Genomic DNA, 22,791 nt, shown 5'->3' on the forward strand with positions numbered 1-22,791 from the left:
AGCATGTACCTAGAACACATCTGCATTAGGACTGTCACTAAAGGACACAGAATGATATTTTATGGGTGGGAGGTCTATTCATTGGTCTCTGTGAATACACAGATCTAAATGGGCCCCCTATCATCACAGTGCCTGTGACATTCCCTTACAGTTTAAGAATAAATGGAAAACAGCACACTGCAAACTTCATTTCACTCAAGTTTTACAGAATCCTTTCTTGTCCTTGTTACTTAATAAAAGCACCACTTGAACTAAAAGGGATGGTTCACCCAAAGATGACAATTCTATAATGATTAAACCCTTGTGTCATTTCTGACTTGTGTGAATTTCTTTATTCTGTGGAACATAAACTAAAGATATTTTAAGAAATGTCTCAGTGTTTCTCTTTGTCCATTCATTGGAAGTCAATGGTTACCAAAACTTTCCTCAAAATATCTTCTTCTACGGAAGAAATCAAATCAGTCAGGTTTGGAACAACATGAAGGTGAGTAAATATAGAGTTTTTATTTATGGTTGAACTATCCCTTTAGTTTAATGGAGTCTTGTGTTAGCTTTAGTTGACAAGTGTTGTTCTGTGAATATAAAACTAGTGAGAAGAACAGCCAAACGGATTAACACAGAACAGCATGGCCCTTTGTGTGCAACATGATTGTGTCGGTATGGAAGATGCAGCTTTTTCCATAAACTTATATTGATTTTATTTGTCATGGAAAACATGGACAAAGAGTGTATGGGATGCTTGTGGGGAGCGTCTGTAACAGCAAGCAGCCATCAACCATCAACCTGTAGCTGTCAGCTCCTCCTGGGAAAGCTCAGGCTGCTCCTGGAGGAAGTGTTGATGAGGCCAGCAGGGGGAGCTCATCCTGCGGTCTGTGTGAGTATCAGTGCCCTGATATAGTGATGATAATGCTACAGTATAGGCTATACTGTAGAAATCAAATGTTGAGATCTTCAGTACAAAACACTGTTAAGAGGTTAGTTTAATTTATTGTAAGCTTGTGTGTTTATTTAATGCTATGATCTAAAATTCAGTTTGTCTACACAGGCCTGGAGGCAGAGCACCAGATTCACTGTGGCTCAAATGGATAATGAGTTATTGTTTTATTTTTAATATGTATGGCTTAATTTATTGAATTATTATTTTATTGGTGCATCGGAATTACATTTTTAAGTAGATTTTGTGTTGTTTTTTGGTGTCCAGCTCACTGTTAAGAACAAAGAGCATCTTTCATCTCTTCAAAAAATACTTCATTATACTAATTTTATGTTTGAATAAGAATGCAATTTTTAACAAATTGCAAGTAAAATCATGCTGTAATGCAATGTTGAAATGCATTCAGACTTCCACCTCCAAAAATGGTATTGCTGCTTGTTCAGTTTCCTTTATTAAAATGAGCTAATACAACACCATTCTTGAAAAGACTTCATTTCATTTTGTGCAGTCAACTTTGTTCAGTCAAAATAGATGTTTGCTTAAGCAAACTGTGTTGGACTACATCAAAAATTATAGAAATATGTTGTGTGTAATAGGAAATTTCTAATATAATTACCTTTTTTGTAAGAAACCATATGATACATCTGATAGAAAACAATCACCAATTCATGTGCTAATTAACTGAAAGAGATTCAATGATGTTAGTTTAACACATATATTAACCTAAATGTATTGGGGTTTTCAGTTATGTTTGTAATACACAAAGTATTTGAGTAGAGGTGCATTTAATTAAATGTAAAATTACTGTATTTTCCAATTATTTTTATTTAATGCATAGCTCACCCAAAAGTTAAAAAAATGCCTTAATTCATTCACCCTCATGTAATTCCAAACTTCTGTAATTTTCTTTCTAATGTGGAACATAAAATAATATATTTATTTTTCTTTTTTTTTTTACCATACAGTCAAAGTCAACAGTCACCATTAACACCAACATTTTTCAAAATTTCATAATTTTTGTTCCAAAGAAGAAGAAAAAAATCATACAGGTTTGGGGGTGATATGAGAGTAAGTGAACGATGACAGAATTTGTATTTTTAGGTGAACGATCTAAGGATTTTCAGAAAGTATTCTTATGATAGATAACAAAGAATTTCCTTAACATGCAGAATCTATAGTAATCTTAAAAATTATCAGTAAAAACCTGACATGCAAGTAATTATATATCGAGTAATTTATAAATTGTAGTGCACAGTTTAAAATGGGTGGTGTATTTTCGGTTTATCTTTTACAAAATAACAACAATTCCATCTTCCTCCATTGCCCCCTGGGACAACAGTAAATGGCGACTCAGATCTACATGCCACGTGTTTAGAATGTCATGGGTACTGGAGCTTCCCTGTCGGATGGCTGGATTACAGCCGAAATGCTGTTGGGAGGTCCGATGCCTGTGAAGAGAGGCGCTGTGGTCAGTGTGAGCTGTATGAGCAAGACAAGGCTGAGAGTGATAGGATGCAGCTGAAATGAGCGAGTTGGGCCGTCTGGCAGAAACGTGGGGCCTGTAGCAATTATTAACATAAGGCTGAGAAGAATGAGAGGTGGCTGAAGAACACGGATGTTGGGACAGGTGTTTGATGGGGCTCTCCACAAACACATCTGCATCCTCTTCGCTCTCAGAGCCATTACCTAAACCATAAGCTTTCATTATCATAGGCAGCCCTGGATAGCATACGGAGTGCGTACTATCAAAATAGTGTCCCGAGCTTGAGGAACTACAGCTTTTTCGCCTAATGTTGTTATGCTGGTTTGCAGGTTTCACTGTGATGATGAGGTTGTGGCTGTTTGCGATCATCATGTCGGTTACCTGATCCAAAGACTTCCGCATAACATCAATACCATTCACTTCTAGGACCTGGTCATTAATGGCCAGCAGTCCCGTACAAGCCGCTAGTCCTCCAGGAACTATGCGGGAGATAAAGATGCCCGGAACCTTTTCCAGACCGTATGGAGTAACCCTGACAGTGGTACCATCGCGAATGTAGAACCCCAGAGGTCTGTCCGAGCCCTGGCGATACAGACGCACCCTTCGGTGGCATTCTGGTATGATGTCCACGTCAATGATAGACGAAACAGGGCGGAAGTTCTGTGGCATGCTGATCTGGAATGGTGTTTTTCTCTGGCTGACAGGTTTCTTTCGTTTTGTTGTATCTTCAGCACCTGTGATATCATGGTCAGCTTCCTCTGTAAAACAGTGTGGGAAGAAAGCTGAATGAAGCATTTTTTTGCAGTTCTGAAAATATGAAATCAGATGATTATGATTATATTTTTAACTTATATTTAGTGTCCTCGAACTTTGCTATGATGTTGTCTAAAGAAAAGACTGAGAAGAGACTTTCAACTTGAATTAAAATTTTAACTGCTAACAATTTTAGCTTAAATTGTATTTATTTGCAATAAAACACTACTTACTTATGAGGGAACAAGTAAGTCCAATTAAAAAAAAATTCTAATAAATTAAATTATTTTAACAAACAAACAAATGAATAAAAGTCCTCATGAAGGAAACAAATTCTTCACTAAATGTATATATTTCTAACTCTATTTCTGTACTTTTCCATTTATTTATTTTTATTTCTGTTTATATTTATTCTTACATTATTTACAGAATTATTTTCACATTACTGTGGAACTTCTAGAAATCTGGTAGAGATCACATGAACTAGGACGGAAAGCAACAAGATAATCTACTCTATTTGACAAACAAACACACCACAAGGGAATACAAAGCAATTAGAGTCAAGTACATGATTTCTAACAAGATAAATTCCTTCCTTTCTTTGTTTTCTATTTCTTCTGCTTTAAGAAGCTCAAAAGGAAAACTAAAAAAATGCTTTTATTAAAGGCCTTAAGGTCTTAAAAATATATATTCCATATAATGAAATATCCACAATTTATCTCCATTCAGAAAGAAGTCTTGCTAGAATTTATATCCATGCCATGTATTTGAAAAATAATGCCTTTTGGTACATACATACATTATACTGTAATATTTAAGTTGAATAGAAAGAGTACATCAACATGTGTGGAGCAAGAATTGTTTACAAGGAAATTAGAGATACTGTATTTATAGATAGCCTCTTTTCCCTTCCAGTATACCTTGAAGCTGAATGAAGATCCGCAGTAAAGTTTGTGTGGAGGTCACAGCTTTGCAAAAGTTGTCATCATTATTGATGGGCAGCAGGTCTCCTTGGACATCCGCATATCTGATAAGGACATCCATTTGCCATAAGTGATGTAAACGCACAATGAGCCTGTGGAAGTCTTTATACCTGCCAGGCTCAAAGTGGTCCAGGGAAAACCGCCTGAATTCTGCACCATACTGTAAAGAGAAGTTAAACTGTATGAAAATAATGTAGGCTATTTGAAAACACTATATCTCAATCACACTTTTATGCTCTGGACAAGAAGCAGTGAATGACCTGGGGCTGCATTCAATCAGCTGAAACAATGGACATATTTTAGAAGTCAGCCGTTTCTGGATATTGTGTAGGTTTTGATTGTTTAAGCAATTGTTTACAAAGGTATTTCCTTTCAGTCTAATAATACTTAAATAAGCGCGCCAAGATAACCACCGAGACACATGTAAGACTCACTACAAGGATTCTGTGAAAGAATTTCAAATCTGGATGAAGAATGTGTTATTCCAAAAAGATTTAATAAAGTCTTACAAAGGAAATGCATACCGCCAGAAACAAAGATATTGTATGGTAATATAATAAATGAAAAAGATACATGGTACAGATCAGTAGTCAGAATAAAAGTAGGGTACATGTCAACTTACTTTACTTTTCACCTCGAGGACCGAACAGCAACGCAGAGACTGAGACTTTCTAAGTGCCCGTTTCATGTTGTCCGATGAGCGTTCAACGAGCCACTAACCGCCAGCCACTCGGGTTTTGTTTGGCTCAGCATGACAAAATAACGTTACGTGTTCGCATCACTGAAAACGCGGAAAACCAAGAGGAATGGCTTGTCAAAAGACGGGACAACACGGAAACTACGACAGGACATTAGTAGATTACAGTGTCTCTAATTAGACTGAAGATCACTTAGATAAGCGTGCAATAATTTATTTGTGAACCAGCTGACTACAAAATTACATTTATATATACACTACCGTTCAAAAGTTTGGGATCAGAACGATTTTTAATGTTTTTTACAGGAGTTTCTTCTGCTCTTCAAAAATACAGGAAAAATGTAATATTGTGAAATATTATTATGATGTAAAATAACATTTTTCTATTTATTCCTGTGATGTCTTCAGTGTCACATGATCCTTCAGAGATCATTCTAATATGATGATTTATTATCAGTGCTGGAAACTGTTGTGCTGCTTAATATTTTTTTGGAACCTGTGATACTTTTTTCAGGATTCATTGATGAATAAAAATTTAAAAGAACAGCATTTATTTAAAATAGAAATCTTTTCTAACAAACCGTTCAAAAGTTTGAGGTCAGTACATTTTTATTCTTTCTTTTTTTGAAAGAAATCAAAACTTTTATTCAGCAAGGATGTGTTAAATTAATAAGAAGTGGTAGCAAAGATTTAAATTGTTAACAAAATAATTATATTTTGAATAAATGCTGTTCTTTTTAACTTTTTATTCATTAAAAAAATCCTTAAAATCCAAAAAAACATTTGGCAGCTCAACTGTTGCCAATATGGATAATTCTAATAATAAATCAGCATATTAGAATGATTTCTTAAGGATCATGTGATAATTTATACTGGAGTAATGGCTGATGGAAATTCAGCATTGCATCACAGAAATAAATGATATTTTAAAGGATATTAAAATAGAAACCATTATTTTATATTGTAATAACATTTAGCAAGATTACTGTTGTTTTCTGTATTTTTGATCAAATAAATGCAGTCTTCATTAAAAACATTACAAGTCTTACTGATCCCAAACTTTTGAACTGTAGTATATGTTTGTGTGTATACATACACACTGTATAAATAGAGGGACAGAGAGAGATAAAGGATAAAAGAAAAATGTATATTCTAAAACGTAATAAATTATTTTATTTTAGGATATCATGCAATCTTCACTTAGTGTTTCTGCCTGCTTATCTTTCTCTCTATATGTATGTAAATACATAACTACATAAAAGTAACAAACAAAAAATTATTTACCTAAAATCCACATACAGTAGCACATGTGCAGTATAAAGTATGAAAAGACACCCATACATAACTGTATTGTCACGTTTATTTTTGAGTAATTCTTTCTTAGCATCATGATCTTTTTTTAATGGTAAGAAATGTGAGATTTTGCTGGACGGAAAAAAAAAATTATTTATACTGTGCTGTTCAATCTAACACATCCTTTAATATTCTTTAGGCTACTGAATTACTATACATAAAACATTTAAAAAATGACTTGTATGGACAAAACAGAATCACAAAACAGAATAAAATGATTACTAAATCTATTAGTATTTTCTGTTTTGCTGGTTAAAAACAAAAGAGGAACAGATGGCTCTGTGTTCTGGCTCTATGCCTTGACTTCATCAGGAAGCTGGCCTCCAGTTACAGCGGCCAAGGCATTGGTCACCATCCTCTCCACCATGATCTGTGAGGTCTCCACGGTGTGGGTTCCTACATGAGGCAGGATGATGACATTTGGGAAGGACAGCAGGGGATTATCCCTGTATATAAGCAAAACGCATATCATTTATACTACAACTGTAACAAAAAAAAATAATAACAACATTTAGGTTTGCTATTTTACTATCCTCCTTATAGCCCTTATAGTGATTTAAGCAATTTGTTAAACAAAAACGTGCCAAGCAAAACAAACCTGGGAAGTGGTTCGGGATACGTGACATCTAAAGCAGCAGCTCGTATCATTTTCTTCTTGAGAGCATCCACTAAAGCATCTTGGTCCACTACCAAGCCTATGACAAGGAAAGTAGTTCTCAAACAGGGCTGCTTCTGTTTAATTGGATTGCTTTTTTCCAGCCTATTACATTACCTCTGCTAATGTTGATAAAGGTGCTATTGGGTTTCATCATGGCAAACTCTTTGGCAGCAATCAGTTAGTGCGTCTGAGGGGACACAGATTGACCAGCACCATGACGAAGCCTGACCTCTGTAACAGCTCCTTCATGCTTGCACAATATGTGGCCCCAGCTGCTCTCTCTTCTCTCTCAGGCCTGAACATATAAAATGTTGTGAAATTAAATTAAAGTATTACATTTAGCCAATCTAATGTTAAAAAGTCCTGACCTAAACCCATAAGGCCTTGTATAATTAAATATTATCCCAATCACAGACTAAATACGCAACCTAGCTGAAAGGCACCATTGTAATTTTACACTTCATTTTAAAAGGAATAATTGCAATACTGACCATGTATGTTCATACACTACCTTTCAAAAGTTTGGGGTTGGCAAGATGTTTTTATTAATGTTTCTGAAAGTCTCTTAAGCACTCCAAGGCTGCATTTATTTGATCAAAAATACAGAAAAATTGAGAAATATTACTACCATTTAAAATATCAGTTTTCTATTAAAAATATATTTTAAAATGTAATTTATTCCTGTGATGGTACAGCTGAATTTTCAGCAGCCAATACTCCTGTCTTCAGTGTCACATGATTCTTCAGAAATAATTTTAATATGCTGATTTGATGCACATTTCTAATTTTCATGTATTTTGAAAGCAGTTGTACTGCTTAATTTTGTTTTGTGGAAGACAGAATTTTACTAAATGTCTTTTGTAACATCTTTCTGTCACTGTTGATCAATTTAATGCATCTTTTAATAAAAGCAAATATAAAAAAAAAGAAAGAAAAAAACTTGAAATTTTGACCAGTTGTGTATATCAGTGACATTTTTAATATTTTAAAGCAATGTCTAACTACTTCTTGTAGAATAAATATACTGAAAACTGATAGTTTATGTATTATTCAAGCTGGTAAGAAGCTGTTTAGTGACATTGTGAATATTTTAATCAAAGTTCAACAGATTCACCTTCGATTCCTATTGTGGTAAAGGATTTTCATCTCAAACCCTTGAAATCTCTTGGCTATTTTGTATCCTATTCTACCCATGCCGATGATGCCCAGGGTGGCTCCGGTAACATCAGTGTCCAGAGAGGACTCTGGAAAATTATCAGACTCTCGGAATTTGGAAAAAATGTGTCCTGCAAAGAAAAAGAAATTCCCAATGGAATCAGTCAACAATATGATAAATCAGGAAGTAGTACAGAAAGGAAACTGTATCTCTCACCTTCAGCAATTTTCCTTGCAGATGCCAACATCAAACTCACACCAATATCTGCAGTGGCATTATCCACTACATGAGGAATGTTGGAAACTTTGACTCCAAAGCTATTAATCAGAGGAATATCAAGGTGGTCTACTACTCATATCCCACCATTAACAACAGCTTTGAGGTTGGGCAAAGACAATAGCAGATTCTGGTCAACTTTTAAAGCTCCAGCACCCCAAACAAACACTGCCTGGATTTTCTCAGCAAAGTCTTCTTTTCTCTGTACAAACCTCTCATATGGGATTTTAGTGAAGTGTGTCTCACTATAATCCCACATGAGAGGGTGCACAGCACTTGTAGATGCCACCGGGTGCTCCAAGTGTGGTAGCTAATATGCATGGCTTCTCCATAACCTGTGAGAAAGTTAGCCCGTGCTATCATAAATAAGAAATACCTATGTTTAATCAAGCACAGATTAAGACTGCAAAATCATTAGGCTATTTAACCGTTCTGCTTCGGGCGACTGACAAAAATCAGAGGCCTGCTTAAAACTGTTTACAAATTGTCTGTTGTCACGTTTGATCATCGGAGAGTTTGATAGTTGCTAGTTACTCAATAACCAGAAGGGGGTGTTAGAAGCTCATGAATTGTATTAGTTGCCCATTTCTGTCACAAGATTGAGAACATGTAGTTGTTTGATGGTCATGTGCTTCGTGTTTTTACTTGTACCCGAAATTATTTCAATTCCATATTTTACTTTTTTAATGAATTGTATGATTTCCTTTGATCACTAGCACTTTATAATGAAGGACTCGTATGCTTTGCTTTGACAACATTATTATTTTGGTTTAGTTTACAGTAGTTAATTTTGTAGCCTGTTTTATAGTAGATTAATTAATAAGCCCACTAAAAATATTAAATCTTATCATATTTATTTTAAAAACACTCCCTCACATTCACAAATTCTTAGAATGCCACAAGTTTACAACACTATAACACTTAAATTGTGGTGATGGACATTTTAAGGCCATAAATTAAATGTTGTTGGCTTTGATGGTTCAGAGGGACATTGCATTAATTACAGAACTGTTAGTAGATGGCTATTAATGGCTGCAGCAGAGCTCCAGCTTGCCTCCATCTGTTTGAAAAAACACGTGCAGAGATTCAGCATCAGAAATAAAAAAACAAATAATTCAATATACTGAAACTCTATCAAGTACATGTTTTCATTTCCACTATAAAGGACACTAAATGCATTTCTGAGCTATGATGTATTGTTTTAATGATCAAGTGAGTCATAATTTGTTCATTTTCTGAATATTTCAGCATTGGCTACTCTAATACAATGATGCCCGGTGGATTCATGCTGAACACCCCAAGTCCATCTGCTACAGTTGAAGTTATGCCACAATAAGGGTTCACAACAACCATATCTGAGTGATTATTCACCACACACACATTTTATAGGGTCAACCTATTAGTTATTGATGACGGTAGATACATAATCCAAAGAAACAAGATATTCATAATACCTTGTTATATAAATACATTCATTTAACATCTGACCAACTCTTAAAGTAAACAATGCATATACTGTGGATCTAAAGCAGATCAATCTCTCCCAACCTGAACCGTGTCCTGTCTTTGTATGAAAACTACACTTCCTTGAGAGTTTGCTTGGTTTGGCAATCAACCAAAAATCTTTTCTGTTCTGCTGAGCACTTCTCTTCAAAGTCTAGTGCTTCACAATTAGCCTACATCTCTGACTCTGCCCCAAGGACAGGCATGTTTTAAAGTGATGAATTGATTCTCCTGCCAGCAGGGTGGCCCATTATTAGTGGTGAATTACAGCATTCATAGTCTACTTAAAACCCTGTTTTTTAGAACAAAATGGGAGAAAATACCAGACAAGTTCTTGTTTTGCAGACTTTAACAGGCTCATGTGATTTAACAAATCTTAGAGTACTACAATATTCCTCTTTTTTTAAATTCAATAAAGAAAATGTAAACAGCACTCAGCCATGAATTCTAATGTATCCTAAATTCAGTGACAATTATCTCACTTAAAAGTCAGAATGTATGACATTTTGAAAATAAAATACACCTTAAAAAGGTTTTTTTTTTTTTCTTCTAGTGGTTCTTTATAAAGTGGTTTAATTATTTGTATCCCAAAACCATTACCAACTTCTTTCAGTTTGTGTTTCCTGTCTTTGGCATTTACAACTCTAGCCAAAATCTCTGGCGTAATGAAATGGGCACTTGTGCTGTGATATGCCCCTGATACTTCTTGAGGTTATTTTTAACGCTGTTCCAATTAAAGAGGCCTATCTGCCCTCAGGCTCAGGCTGAATGATAACGTTTCTGGTAGAAAGACAAAGAACAAACTTCAGCAGATCTTTAGCTGCACAATCACAGGAATATCCTATCTTGCATTTTTTTCCAGCTAAAAAAAAAGAAAAGAAAAGAATTCTAGAACCAAAGGAAAGGATATGAAAACAACAATATACAACTGAGACTTGAACTAAGAAGCAGTCTTTACATTGTTATAAGCATTATGGAGATGACACAATCAACCAGCCGACCAATAAATAAATAAATATTTGAATTCTCTAATTCTAATACATCATTGCGAATTGTTGAAAATTCTTGTCTCTTTATGATAAATTGCTTGTGATTGTCCTCATTTGAAAATTGTTTTTGCTAATATCTAAATGAATCAATGTAAATTTAAATTAACTTGTTAAATAACTGAATATGATCCATTACTTTTTTTGCAGCAACCCTGTTGTCTAATTCAAATGAATGACACTCAGAACATTTCTCACTGTAATGGGGGAAAAATACCCCATCAGTTTTATCCCCATATACTGGGATTGCTGATCAGGGTGTTTATTTTTAGAAATAATCCCAGGATTATCACAGAGAGGGGTTTGATATAATCCTTAAAGACTCCTTGATTTCACCAACATTGGCATAGTATGATGCATTTAGGGCAGTGGGTTTCCAAAACTAGTAAATTTGATCATTTTATTTAAAGCAACGTATAGGTTGCATGTGAATCGAATGTTTCTGTAGGTTCATATATATATATACGAATGTTTCTGTATATATATATATATATATATGTTTGCATGTGAATCGAATGTTTCTGTAGGTTCATTATTCACACTGATCCTATCAGTTAGAAATAATTTGTAACACTAAACTGAGTCATATAAAACCATTTCAATCTGGCATTTGCATTTTGACCCTTGATCAGGATGCATGGAAGTGATTTTATTTTGCATTGTTTGCAAACTGGTGACGATGTTCTAATGCCATTCATGATAATGTGAATCACCGAAGCTTCATGGCAATTATAATAACATGTAGTATACTCCAAAAGTGTTTATTTTGTATCCACATTGCACTTGTGGTTTTTTTTTTAAGTCCTTTTCATGCATTTTGTTCCTCTGCACCTTCTTACACTCAAGGCTAATTGATATTAGCAGCTCAGTCAAAAATACTTCGTGATAAGATTTATATTTCAGATGGCTGAAATACGTTAAAAGCACAGATTCGTGCAATGTTTCGCGACAGGCTTTTCAAATGTACCGCTAAACGCGCTGATGGTGGATGATAGGACGGAGCCTCCTATGAAAGACGCCACTAGGTCGCAGTAACATCGGTGCCATTGAGTTCACACAATATGAGGGAGCACAGCGGCAGCCAAAACCCAACTCTAGATTTTTCAAATTGGTGTGTTTGACTGTTTTGCACCCGCATAATGTAACAATAAACGATACATTACAACCTACGAGAATGGAAGCCAGAAGCTGGCTTTTATTTTGACTGCAAGAATGTGGTGCGGGGAGCCTTGACAATACGCTGTTTAGCTTTCAAATGGAAGACTGGCTGCTCCAGCTCATTTCGGTGGATATGTTGCCGTTGTTTTTTTTTTACACAGACGCTTTCTAATCGCCATGGATCTTCGGATTTAGGTTCTTTTACCTCTTTGGTGTACTGAGCTGTGAAAAGAAGACAGGCTTCGCCGATCGACCGGGATACAACATTCTCTGCCTACCTCGACATTTTGCTACCAGGGATTTAAATAATCACGTGCTACAACAACGGAAAGATTTTTTTTTTTTTTTTTTTTAATAATCAGAATTGATGTGGCCGTCTGACCTTTAATGAATTCAGTCTGGAGGGCAAAATGAGTAGGGAAAGGCCGAAGAGAAATATCATTCAAAAGAAATTTGTAAGTGCAAATTTGACGTTTAATCCGTTGCGTGACCATCGAATTCAGTCGCAGCTGCATCTTAATTTGCATTAATCACATCGCTGTTGTCCCCCGTTTTAAGTTATCATCAGGTTTGTGACAGAATTAGGTCAGATGTTATAAACGACCAGTCCATGAACCATCTTCTATTTGAATTAGAGCTTAAGGACAGGGTGGCCGATCCGTATCTTGCTGTTGACCCAAATAATGCATTGGGCTTTTGAAGTGTACCTTGTTACGTTTCGCATTTCCGGTGTCTGTGACATGTTATTATGTTGATTTCCACTGTCAGCTTTGTCATACAGTAGCTCCAGTCGATGCAGACGACCGTCTCGCGACACTATAGCGTGGTCAGTTTGTGTGTCAGTGTGTGTGTGTTTGCGGTCGTCATTCTGTGAGTGTGTGTGTAGGTTGGTTTTTCAATGTCACGAGAACTTAGCATGTCAAATCGTGGGCAGATGCTTGTGTTGTGGTTAAGGCTGAGGTGGTTTACAGCCAGTCTCTGACCTCCTACTGGTTCGATGCTGTAAGCAGACTGACCTCTTTATTAAGATATATGCTAAAATCGTCCCTCATACCCCTCCTGCTGTCACATTATCAGATGTGTTTGCTGTAGTCCAATTAAGTAATCGAGTCACGAGCGATCAAACTCATCTCCTAGTGAGGTATTAGGGTCATTTTCTCTTGTTTGGCCCATCGACCCTATCTAATAAGTAATTCTGATCATTGGCATTCAAACCAAAGCTAAAGTTTGAAATAAAATAAACATTAACTGGAATAAAATGCTTATTTACTATAAATAAATTGGTATAACGATATTATGATATAAATAAAATACTGCCTTACTTTTAGCTAGTTGCCAAGGCAACATTTCTCATTTAGCTTTACTTTATGTACTAAAACTGTAATAATAAATTAATAAAAACTATAAAGACATAGGAAAAATTTCAAAAATCAGTAAAAATTACTGAAACCTTAAACTAAAATAAATGGGAAAATATTAAAATAAGAACTAATTTAAATATGAATAAAAACTATAGTATCACAGATACAAAAAAAAAATCATATAAAATAAAAAAATCAGTGTTAATTAAAAATCACTGTTTTTTTATAGTAGTAAAATGTTCAGGTCCATATGCATCACCATTTCATCTGTGTATGTGTTGTATTTATTTCAAACTATTACAATTTGTTTTTGTTTGATTTGTGTTTTTAAGAATAAAGGAGAAATAGTTTAGACTTTGAAGCCCTATTACTTAAACTTGCATCTATACCAGGCCTCTTTTGTCCACAGCAATATCTGAAGGACCTTCTCAATGGTATACACGTGTTTCCAGTTGAAACAGAATATTGAATAGAGGGCGGGGTTTTATTTTTGGGCTCCTCCTCTCTGTCTCTCACTCATAGCAACCTAACGGTTGGAGGGGTGTGTTTAAAGATATTCTGCGCAAGCCGTCAAAATGACGTCATCAGAGAAGGAATGCCATTCCAGAGAAGAAGCAAATGTTCAGATTTTGATTAAAGATTACCAAGACAAACAGTTTTTAACTTGCATGGATTAATTGTTCACATCAAGACTAGCAGTGTGCGCTTATAAAGTAAATAAACTCAAATTTGATTTCATGCGGACTTGAATTCACCTTCAGGTCCCCTTGGAAGTTTGCTGCTGCCCCCTAGTGGGCCCCAGACCCCTGGTGGGGAACTACTAATCTACATCCCTTTGAATATAATCTTATCTAGGAAACATTATAATCCATCTTGATCACAAGAAAACAGGCTCTAGGACAAAATGCTGACATACAATTCTAGATTTAAAAGCAGATTCCACCAATAAAGAAAGAAATTCAAATACAGCAAAGTATTCAAATTTATGAACTGTCATTCTTTGAGGGTTACCATTTCATTCAGTTGCTGTCTGATGTCTATGTTTACATTGACTCTCTGATGTTTAATTGCCACATGGCTTGAAGTACAAGCTCTGAACATTGAGTATGGTTGTATGAGGCTGCGAATGATCAGTTTAAAGATGATAGCTTCTTTGTATAGCGCTCTCTGCTTATGGCTTTAGTTGGTATTCGCTGTAATTCATTGCAATCCTGCAGATCAAATACAGCTGTCGCTTAGATGTTTAGATATGTGACGGCACTAGCACAAACACACTTATAACACTTCATGATAAACACAGTCAGAGTTCAATGTGAAGGTAATTTTATGAATAAACCTCGAATGTTTTTGAAAGCGCAAGGCTATGAATATAAATAGCACATTGTGGATATTGAGACTGAGAATGTTTTACATTCTTTCTTCTTTTTTTCCAAACCGGATATGGTTGGTTATTAAATCAACAAAGGGATCAAGAGATTTCTGATTAGGACCGCATGATTCAGCAGCAAAGTTGATATGTCACTTTCCATTGTAAACCGGCCTGTATTTACACAGAAACTCCTCTGTTGCAGTTCCCATTATGCCGTTTGATCTCATTCTTTCTGTTTAGGAATATTACAAAATGTCATTCAGGATTAGGTGAGGTTACAGCACACATTATTACTGAGGATTATTGTAACATTATTGAAGTGTAGTGTAAATGAACAGGCTGCAGAAATGAAGAAGGCTGTAAGAAATCGCGTTTCACGCTTTCTTCTGAGCACCGTATGTGAAAACAAATCTATTTAATGTGACAACATCAGAGCAGAAATTGGCAGATATATATCGCTCTGTGTTTACAGTGAGCACAGGCCTGCCGCACATGCCAGAGATGGCCATCTAAACTGGAAGCTCTTGTGTCCCACACATTTTCTTTGGCCTCAGCAGTCAGAGATATCTGATATATGTTTAGCTCCCTTAGACTCATCCTTGGCATCAGTTTGCTTCTCACAGTAACAGAGAAGTAAAGCCCATGCTACACTGACCCAGTTTAGGTAGTGCTACATTTACAAACACTAGAAAGACTAATTCATTCAAAGGGTTTGCTTTGCTTTTTTTTTTTTTAAATCTTGAATATGTTGACTGTTATTGCAAATCTTGACTAACTGGTTTAGTGGATAGCTTAAACGATAAGAAGCCAGGCTGTTAAATCATAAATTGTAGGTTTAATCCTAAATAATGCCGATGCTAATCTATTTCATTAACATTTTTAAACTTTTGGTCCTCATCTCTGTAACTGACAGAGACATAATGGACCTTTAATTTCGTCACAATCTGTTTTCACTTTAGTCACTGCATTGGTTAATATGTTTCAATGCAGTTCAAGGATTTTGGTCTACGTTTGTATGATATATGATTGCTAATGTGGTTTGAAATATAGGGCCTGAGGAAATACTTGGTGACACTTTATATTACAGTGTTCATTTTACTGTGTATTTACATAAGTAATGAATAATACTAATGGACTACATGCACTTGCTGTGTAATTATTTTGTAGAGCTGACTGTTATTGTATTAATTTTAGTAACATGCTTATATGAGACGCTGGCACTGTAAAATTAATTGTTTAAATAATGTCATATTGGTGCTATAACACAGTAACAACAGAATTGACATGGTGTGGGATGTCATTAGTTCATCATATTGATCTCATTGTTTAACTTACAAATGAAAGGAATTGATATATTGATCAATATATATATTGAATATTGATCTCATTGTTTAACTTTTATGAATTTGAGTGCTAATCTTGACACTATAGAGTGTCAAGATAAGATGGGGGGTGTACTTTTGTTTAGCAAGTATGCATGAAATTGTTCAAAAGCGACATTAAAGACATTTATAATGTTACAGAAAAATTAGATGCTTTTCAACTTTCTGTTTATCAAAGAAGCCTGAAAAAAGTATCACCGTTTACAGAAAAATATTAGGCAGCACAACTGTTTTCAACATTGATAATAATAAGAAACGTTTTATGAGCACCAAAGCAATATCTTAACAATGATTTCTAAAGGATCTTAATGAATAATATGATATGATTAAATTAATTTGAATTTAATTAATAATAATAATAATATGTAACACATGAATCTTTGTAATGTCCACATTGTTAAATCACTGGATAATATTTGTCTGTGATGAGTTGATAAATAAGCAAAGGAAAATGATTAATATTGTGTGTGCCATCTACTACTGTATGGCATTGTTGCATTTTATCTGAGTAACTGAATTTTGTTCCTGTGTTACAACTCTCAAATAAAACAAAGGATGATGTCAAAACTGCAGGCAGCTTGTAATGGCTGCTTCATCCCTCTGTCTCAGACGTGTCCAGCTGTGCACTACTTGATGCAGTCATCCCAAACTCCAAGGAGACATAGTGTATCAGAATGGGCTTGCTAAATTGGGTATAGTTATTGCTGTGATGTTATTATCAAGAGATGTTTTTATCAAGAAATGTGTCTGGCTTTTGTCTATTGATTTAATGGCCTTAGATGGCATAAATAGCAATTTGATGTATTTAAAGACTTCTGTAAAACTTGGATAAGCAAATATTGCTGCATTTAGTGTGTTCCGGCTTCCAGTATGTGTTTCAATGTACTTCAAATACCAGTACCCTTAAAGGTAAAGGGATTCTATTTGTTTGCTGCTACAAAGCATTTTTATCTTAAAAGTTATAGCTTTATGTTCTCGAATGAAAGAAACATGGGTGAAAATCAGTGCAAGGTGACTCCACCAGCGTCTGTTGTCTCTTGAGACCTCATACTACTTCATGCATTGTACTAGATCACTGAGTTTTAAATTTGTTTTAATTCATCCAACCACAAGCATATTGTTTAATGCTGCTCATGTGTATTGAAATAGAGGGAGGAAGGTGCATATGGTAAAGCAGCCAGGTTTGCCACTGGCATTCTCCTGTTGTCATGGCAGGAGAAGGGATTGTCATTGGGTGGGTCTGTGCTTCCTTGGCTCCGTCTGCAGCAATCTGTCTTCACAGCAAGGTGAATGTGTAGAGAGTGCTGTCACTGATAAGCAAACCTATAGGATGCAGCGCTACAAACAGGCTTGTGGGAACTCCCCTGAGCATTGAGTCCTTTGTGTTTATATAGTCAGCGAGGAATGTGTGCCACAGAGCTGAACCTGGGAATACCAAAATATTTATTTGCAATGCAAGCAAGAAGATCAGCAGCTCTGTTATTGGGGATAATTTATAATGTGTTGTTCATTATTTATCATCAGGACTGTATGTGCTTTAACAAAGCAAAGAGATGCAAATGCACCGTTCTGAGGAAAGTTTTTTTTTTTTTTGCACAATTTGTCACTCTGAGCGGGATATTCTAGTAGATTTTCCCTGAAATGTCTTTCTTCTGCACCCATATTGAAATTCTGTCTGATAAAGATGTAAAAGATTGGCACACCTTTTTTGGGTTCAGCCCTTTATCAGTACCATACCTGAGAAATGGCTGATATTATTAATCTATACTACACTGTAAAAATTACTTTTCGAAGTTGTAAATAAAGATTATTGGAGTATGTTAGTACTATTTCAGTCATTCTACTTCAAAATTTCATGGTTAACTCGGTTTCTTGGTAATTATTTATATAACTTACTAGCAATATATGGGAAAAAATCTGTCTGGTGTAGTTTAAAAAACTACAAGAAAAAAATTCAGTACTGAAAAACTAAATAGATGGTTTTGTGTGCTATACAGTTAGGCCTCACAAAAGTATAATGTACAGAATGAAAAACAATATAATAGATCATTCAAATTACGGAGATGAATAATAACACAATTTTATGCACACCCCACACACATAGCAACCCACCACAACATGCACTTTTTAATTAAAAGGGTTTTAAAGAGTTAAACGACTGCAATAATCTATTATTATACCTTCAAGTTAGTGCTAGATGATGGAAAAATTTCAAATTTCAAATATGCAGCAGCAATTAAAAATATACAATATTGATGATATCCAATATTCTCATATATACCTCAATTAAAAACATAGATAGATATTCTCAGATAACCGCTATAGGGCAGATATGTCATGCATCCCTGTTTACAGTCTCTGTCAATACATTTCCAGCTCCATGTTGCTTTTATAAATATTTCATGTTAGGGTTATTTTTCTTCATGAATGCAGGGATGTTGAATGGCTTGTTTGAAAAGCTTATGCCAGTCATCATTCACAATCGATTGCCTGCTTGTACCGTGAAGATTCTGCTGCTTTTAACATCAGGTTGTTGGCCCTGGGTAAATAGTAGATCCGTTTTTTCTTTCATGCCAGCTTGCTTTTGTTAACATTAGTAGTAAGTCAGCTGTGTGTGTGTGTGTGACTGGTCTGAGACAGATGGGTAGCAAGGTCAGATTTGATATGTTGGCAGGCTGGCCCACAGCCCGTCTGCTCCTGCTGCCCTGTTTAAATTTGATCTGTGTGAAGCAGCGTTCGCAGACCCAACTAACATTGGCGAACTCTGTCTCAATCAGTGTCAATGCAAAACTTCAGGTAAACATTAAAGCTTTCCCAATAATTTTCCTGATTATAATGCAAGTTTCTTTTGGATTCAAGCTGTTAAAATCCATAAGGGAGCAATTTACTCATTAAAGCCGTCAGGTTTAATAAAAGCCATTTGACAAGTTATCTGTATGCAAATCAAACCCACACACTAAATTAAACAAGCTTCAGCCTGCAGTCTATTATTCTGCCATTATTGCTCTGACTTTGTGCTCTGTTGTTTGGTTTTTGCTCTTTGTTGCTGTTCTGATGCCTTACTTGATCTTTGGATTATAGCCTCGCAATGTAAACATGTAAAAAGTCCTCTAATTCAACCGATATGTGTCGCTAGCATGAAAGATCAGCATTGTGCTTATGGTGACAGACTTATCCTCATGACTTCAGACACAATACACCTTTATCAATAATTGACAGGGTTGCTGGCGGCGTAATAAAAACCAGCAAATGATTTAGAGACATGGTGAGAGATGCTGGTGTAATTGTTGCTCGGAGATACATGCACAATAGCCAACCGATGTGGTTAAAAGGAAGATGCATATGAGGCCGTTATCACAGAGGAACTGATTATGACAGTTAAATGAGCAACATGAGTGTTTAATTGATTTAGGAGATACTGGGCTCATGTGCTGTCTGTGATTGCTGTATTGATATGAGATCTTGCCTTACATGGAAAGTTCTACTGTACATTAGTGCATGCAGTATTTTATTGGGATAAACAGGCATGTTTAGTGATAATAGAGGAGTTACATTGTTGCTTTTCTTTTATGAGGTGTGTCAGGCCCTCTTGATCAAATAATAGACCAGGATATCCTAGAACCATTCACTTAACTGTCAATTTTCAAGCATCAAGCAAGCAAATTGCATTTGGAATTGGCAGCGGACCTTGTGCTGGCATAAAATCAGTGAATTTGGCCATAAATCCAGAGTGCTTCTGTCCTCCAGAAATGCACAGGCTTTGTGCTTTAAATCTCCTGGGATACAGACCCCTTTATCAGTCTTATGATTGAAGGAGAAAACAACAGTTTAAAGCCATATCAGAGCAATGACATTTATAATATTTATATATGTATGTATATGTTGTGTTTTTTATACGCTATCATTCAAAAGTTTTTTGTGAAAGAAATAAATACAGGTTTATTCAGCAAGGATACACTGAATTGATCAAAAGTGACAGTAAAGGCTTTTACCTTGTTACTAACGATTTCTGTTTCAAATAAATACCATCCTTAATATACTAAAATTGTAATAATATTTTACAATACTACTGTTCTTACTGTATTTTTGATTTAATAAATTTGTCAACATGGATAAAATGCATAATTGTAGCCATTCAACACTACAGTAAAATTTGTGGCATCATTTGTATCATTTATTAGGCCTAAAATGTTACAAAACATTAAAAAAAAATTAAATTATGTTTAAATATTTTAAATATATTTTACATTAGGTGTAGCCTATTTAAAGCAATCTTCACATAAACACATTATAATAATTGTCACATTTACCTTTAATATAGTGTGTTGTAGATAGTGTAGTAATATAGTGATGTTTCATGGATATCACCAAACACTGGGTTTATTCCTTTGTGAGGCTTTGCCAGGCCTTTACTGCAGCTGACTTCAGTTGACTTAAGTTGTTGTTTGTTTGTGGGTCTTTTTGCCTTTAGTTTTATCTTCAGCAAGTGAAATGCATGATCAGTAGGGTTGAAATCAGGAGATTGTCTTGGCCACTGCAGAATAATCAAATATTTTACCTACGAAAACTCCTGTGTTGCTTTTGCTGTGTGTTTTGGGTCATTGTCCATTTGTATTATGAAGCGCCGCCCATTCAATTTTGCTGCATTTGACTGAATCTCTGGGCAGAGAGTATATCTCTTGAAAATTCTTCTGGTTGCTTCTGTCCTCTGTCACATCATCACTAAACACCAGTCACCCAGTGTCACTGGAAGCCATGCATGCTCATGCCATCACACCGCTCCACCATGTTTCACAGATGTTGTATGCTTTGGATCATGAACTGTTCCGAGTCTTCTCCATATTATTTTTTCTTCCCGTCATTCTGGTACAGGTTGATCTTAAAAGGTATCATATGACGTTGCTAAAAATAATATTATTTTGTGTATTTGGTGAAATGCAATGTGTTTATGCGGTTTAAGGTTAAAAAACACATTGTTTTCCATTTAATGTACATTATTGTTTCTCCTCTATGCCCCGCCTTTCTGAAAAGTGTTGATTTTTACAAAGCTCATCGTTCTAAAAAAGCGAGGTATATTTTGATTGGCTAGCTATCCAGTGCGTTGTGATTGGCCGAATGCCTTTCACAACAAAATACACAGCGACACCACGACATGGCGGCGCAACAACAGCGAGAATCAAAGGTTACACCTTCTTTCTTTGCGTGAACATTTGGGCGGCGTTAAGCAAATCTTCCCACATTATAACGTAGACATGTGGAGCGTGTTAGCAACAAGCCATTTTAGGGGGGAGTGGTTGACTCTTAACATTTATAAAGAATATCTCTTTGGATTTGAGACTTTAGTCTTTGCAACTTTACAGATCTTCTTTATGCACCAAGAGCTTGTAACACTCCAAAGAGAAAATTTAAATTGCATCATGTGACCCCCTTTAATTTTAGCCGTCCAAAGAATGCTTTTCCAGAAGGTGTCTGGCTTTTTTTTTTTTTTTTTTTTTTATGTTTTTTGGCAACGTCTAATCTGGGCTTGTTTGCAGTTAGTGGTGAACCCTCTGTATTTGTTCACGTGAAGTCTTCTCTTGATTGTAGACTATGTACCTCCCCCCTTTTTCAAGGGACCATAAGTAACTGGACAATTGACTCAAAAGCCATTTCATAGACAGATGTGGGCTATTCCTTTATTATTTCTACATCAAATAACAGGTATAAGGTCTGGAGTTGATTCTAATGGCACTTTTCCACTGCGTGGTACGGTACGGCTCGGCACGGTATGCGTTTCCACTGCAGTTTAGTATCGCTTTAGAGTGGGTGGGATTATTCACATGTCGTTGCGCCGCCTCTACTGCCACGACTCCTAAAAAAAATTTGTTTCATTCAGCGTCACCCCATCAAGCTCTCGCTGGATCCGCTCTGTTATCAATGAGCAGAACATCTGTACTTCCACAACAGACAATGAAACTTGTTGGTTGTTAAAAAAGGTGCGCTCGTTCAAAACAGTTGTGTTTGATCCTTCGCTGGCTGTGCTGATTTAAATCTAGTGGTTCTTTTGTGTTTGTGTCGCAAATTCAGTGACGCAGGGAGTGACAATTCTCTCCGGCCAATCCGTGATCAGCAGAGTTTACAGAGTTTTGTAATGGTACGGTTCACTTGGATCCTCAACCGAGGTGGTACTAAAAAAAGTACCAGGTACTGTACCCAGTGGAAAACCCCCCAAAAGTGAACCGTACCGTGCCGTACCATTCAGTGGAAAAGCACCATTAGTGTGCCATTTGCATTTGGAAGCTGTTGCTGTGAACCCACATCATGCTGTCAAAGGAGCTCTCCATGCAGGTGAAACAGACAATTGTTAGACATCAAAACCAAAACAAATCCATCAGAGAGATAGCAGGAACATTTGGAGTGGCCAAATCAACACACACAGATTCCGGAAAATCACTGGCAGTGTGAATGAACCACATTCAAACGATCCCGGGACAAATCACAGTACACATTATACATGTATTTTCTAGAATTTCTATGTAAAAGAGGCTTTTGACAGTGACACACCTACCTCCTGGAGAGTGTTATTCTGTTGGATGGATGATGTGAAAGGGTTTTTCTTTACCATGGAGAGGATCCTCCGATCATCCACCACTGTTGTCCTCCGTGGACGTCCAGGGCTTTTTATGTTGCTGAGCTCACC

General features: G+C 35.9%; 2 protein-coding genes and 1 pseudogene across 2 annotated transcripts in view; 1 reads left to right on the forward strand and 2 right to left on the reverse strand.

Annotated features, from left to right (window-relative positions):
* Window positions 1–1,369: 1,369 nt before the first annotated feature.
* pard6ga (par-6 family cell polarity regulator gamma a) lies at window positions 1,370–4,975 on the reverse strand. The gene is made up of 3 exons (XM_019088416.2): window positions 4,776–4,975; window positions 4,091–4,313; window positions 1,370–3,175 (listed from the first exon to the last, which is right to left on the reverse strand). Exons 1-3 carry the CDS (start codon window positions 4,839–4,841, stop codon window positions 2,223–2,225), a joined length of 1,242 nt encoding a protein of 413 aa, XP_018943961.1. The 5' UTR covers window positions 4,842–4,975; the 3' UTR covers window positions 1,370–2,222.
* A 1,313-nt stretch (window positions 4,976–6,288) lies between these two features.
* LOC122140098 lies at window positions 6,289–9,432 on the reverse strand (annotated as a pseudogene).
* A 2,431-nt stretch (window positions 9,433–11,863) lies between these two features.
* jarid2a (jumonji, AT rich interactive domain 2a) overlaps window positions 11,864–22,791 on the forward strand; it is a 39,824-nt gene continuing 28,896 nt past the window's right edge. The window contains exon 1 of the mRNA XM_042741016.1: window positions 11,864–12,455. Coding sequence (XP_042596950.1) covers window positions 12,411–12,455 — 45 coding nt within the window. The 5' untranslated portion in view covers window positions 11,864–12,410. The remainder of the gene's footprint in view (window positions 12,456–22,791) is intronic.

This window comes from Cyprinus carpio, chromosome B16 (genome assembly GCF_018340385.1).
Source record: "Cyprinus carpio isolate SPL01 chromosome B16, ASM1834038v1, whole genome shotgun sequence".
NCBI lineage: Eukaryota > Metazoa > Chordata > Actinopteri > Cypriniformes > Cyprinidae > Cyprinus > Cyprinus carpio.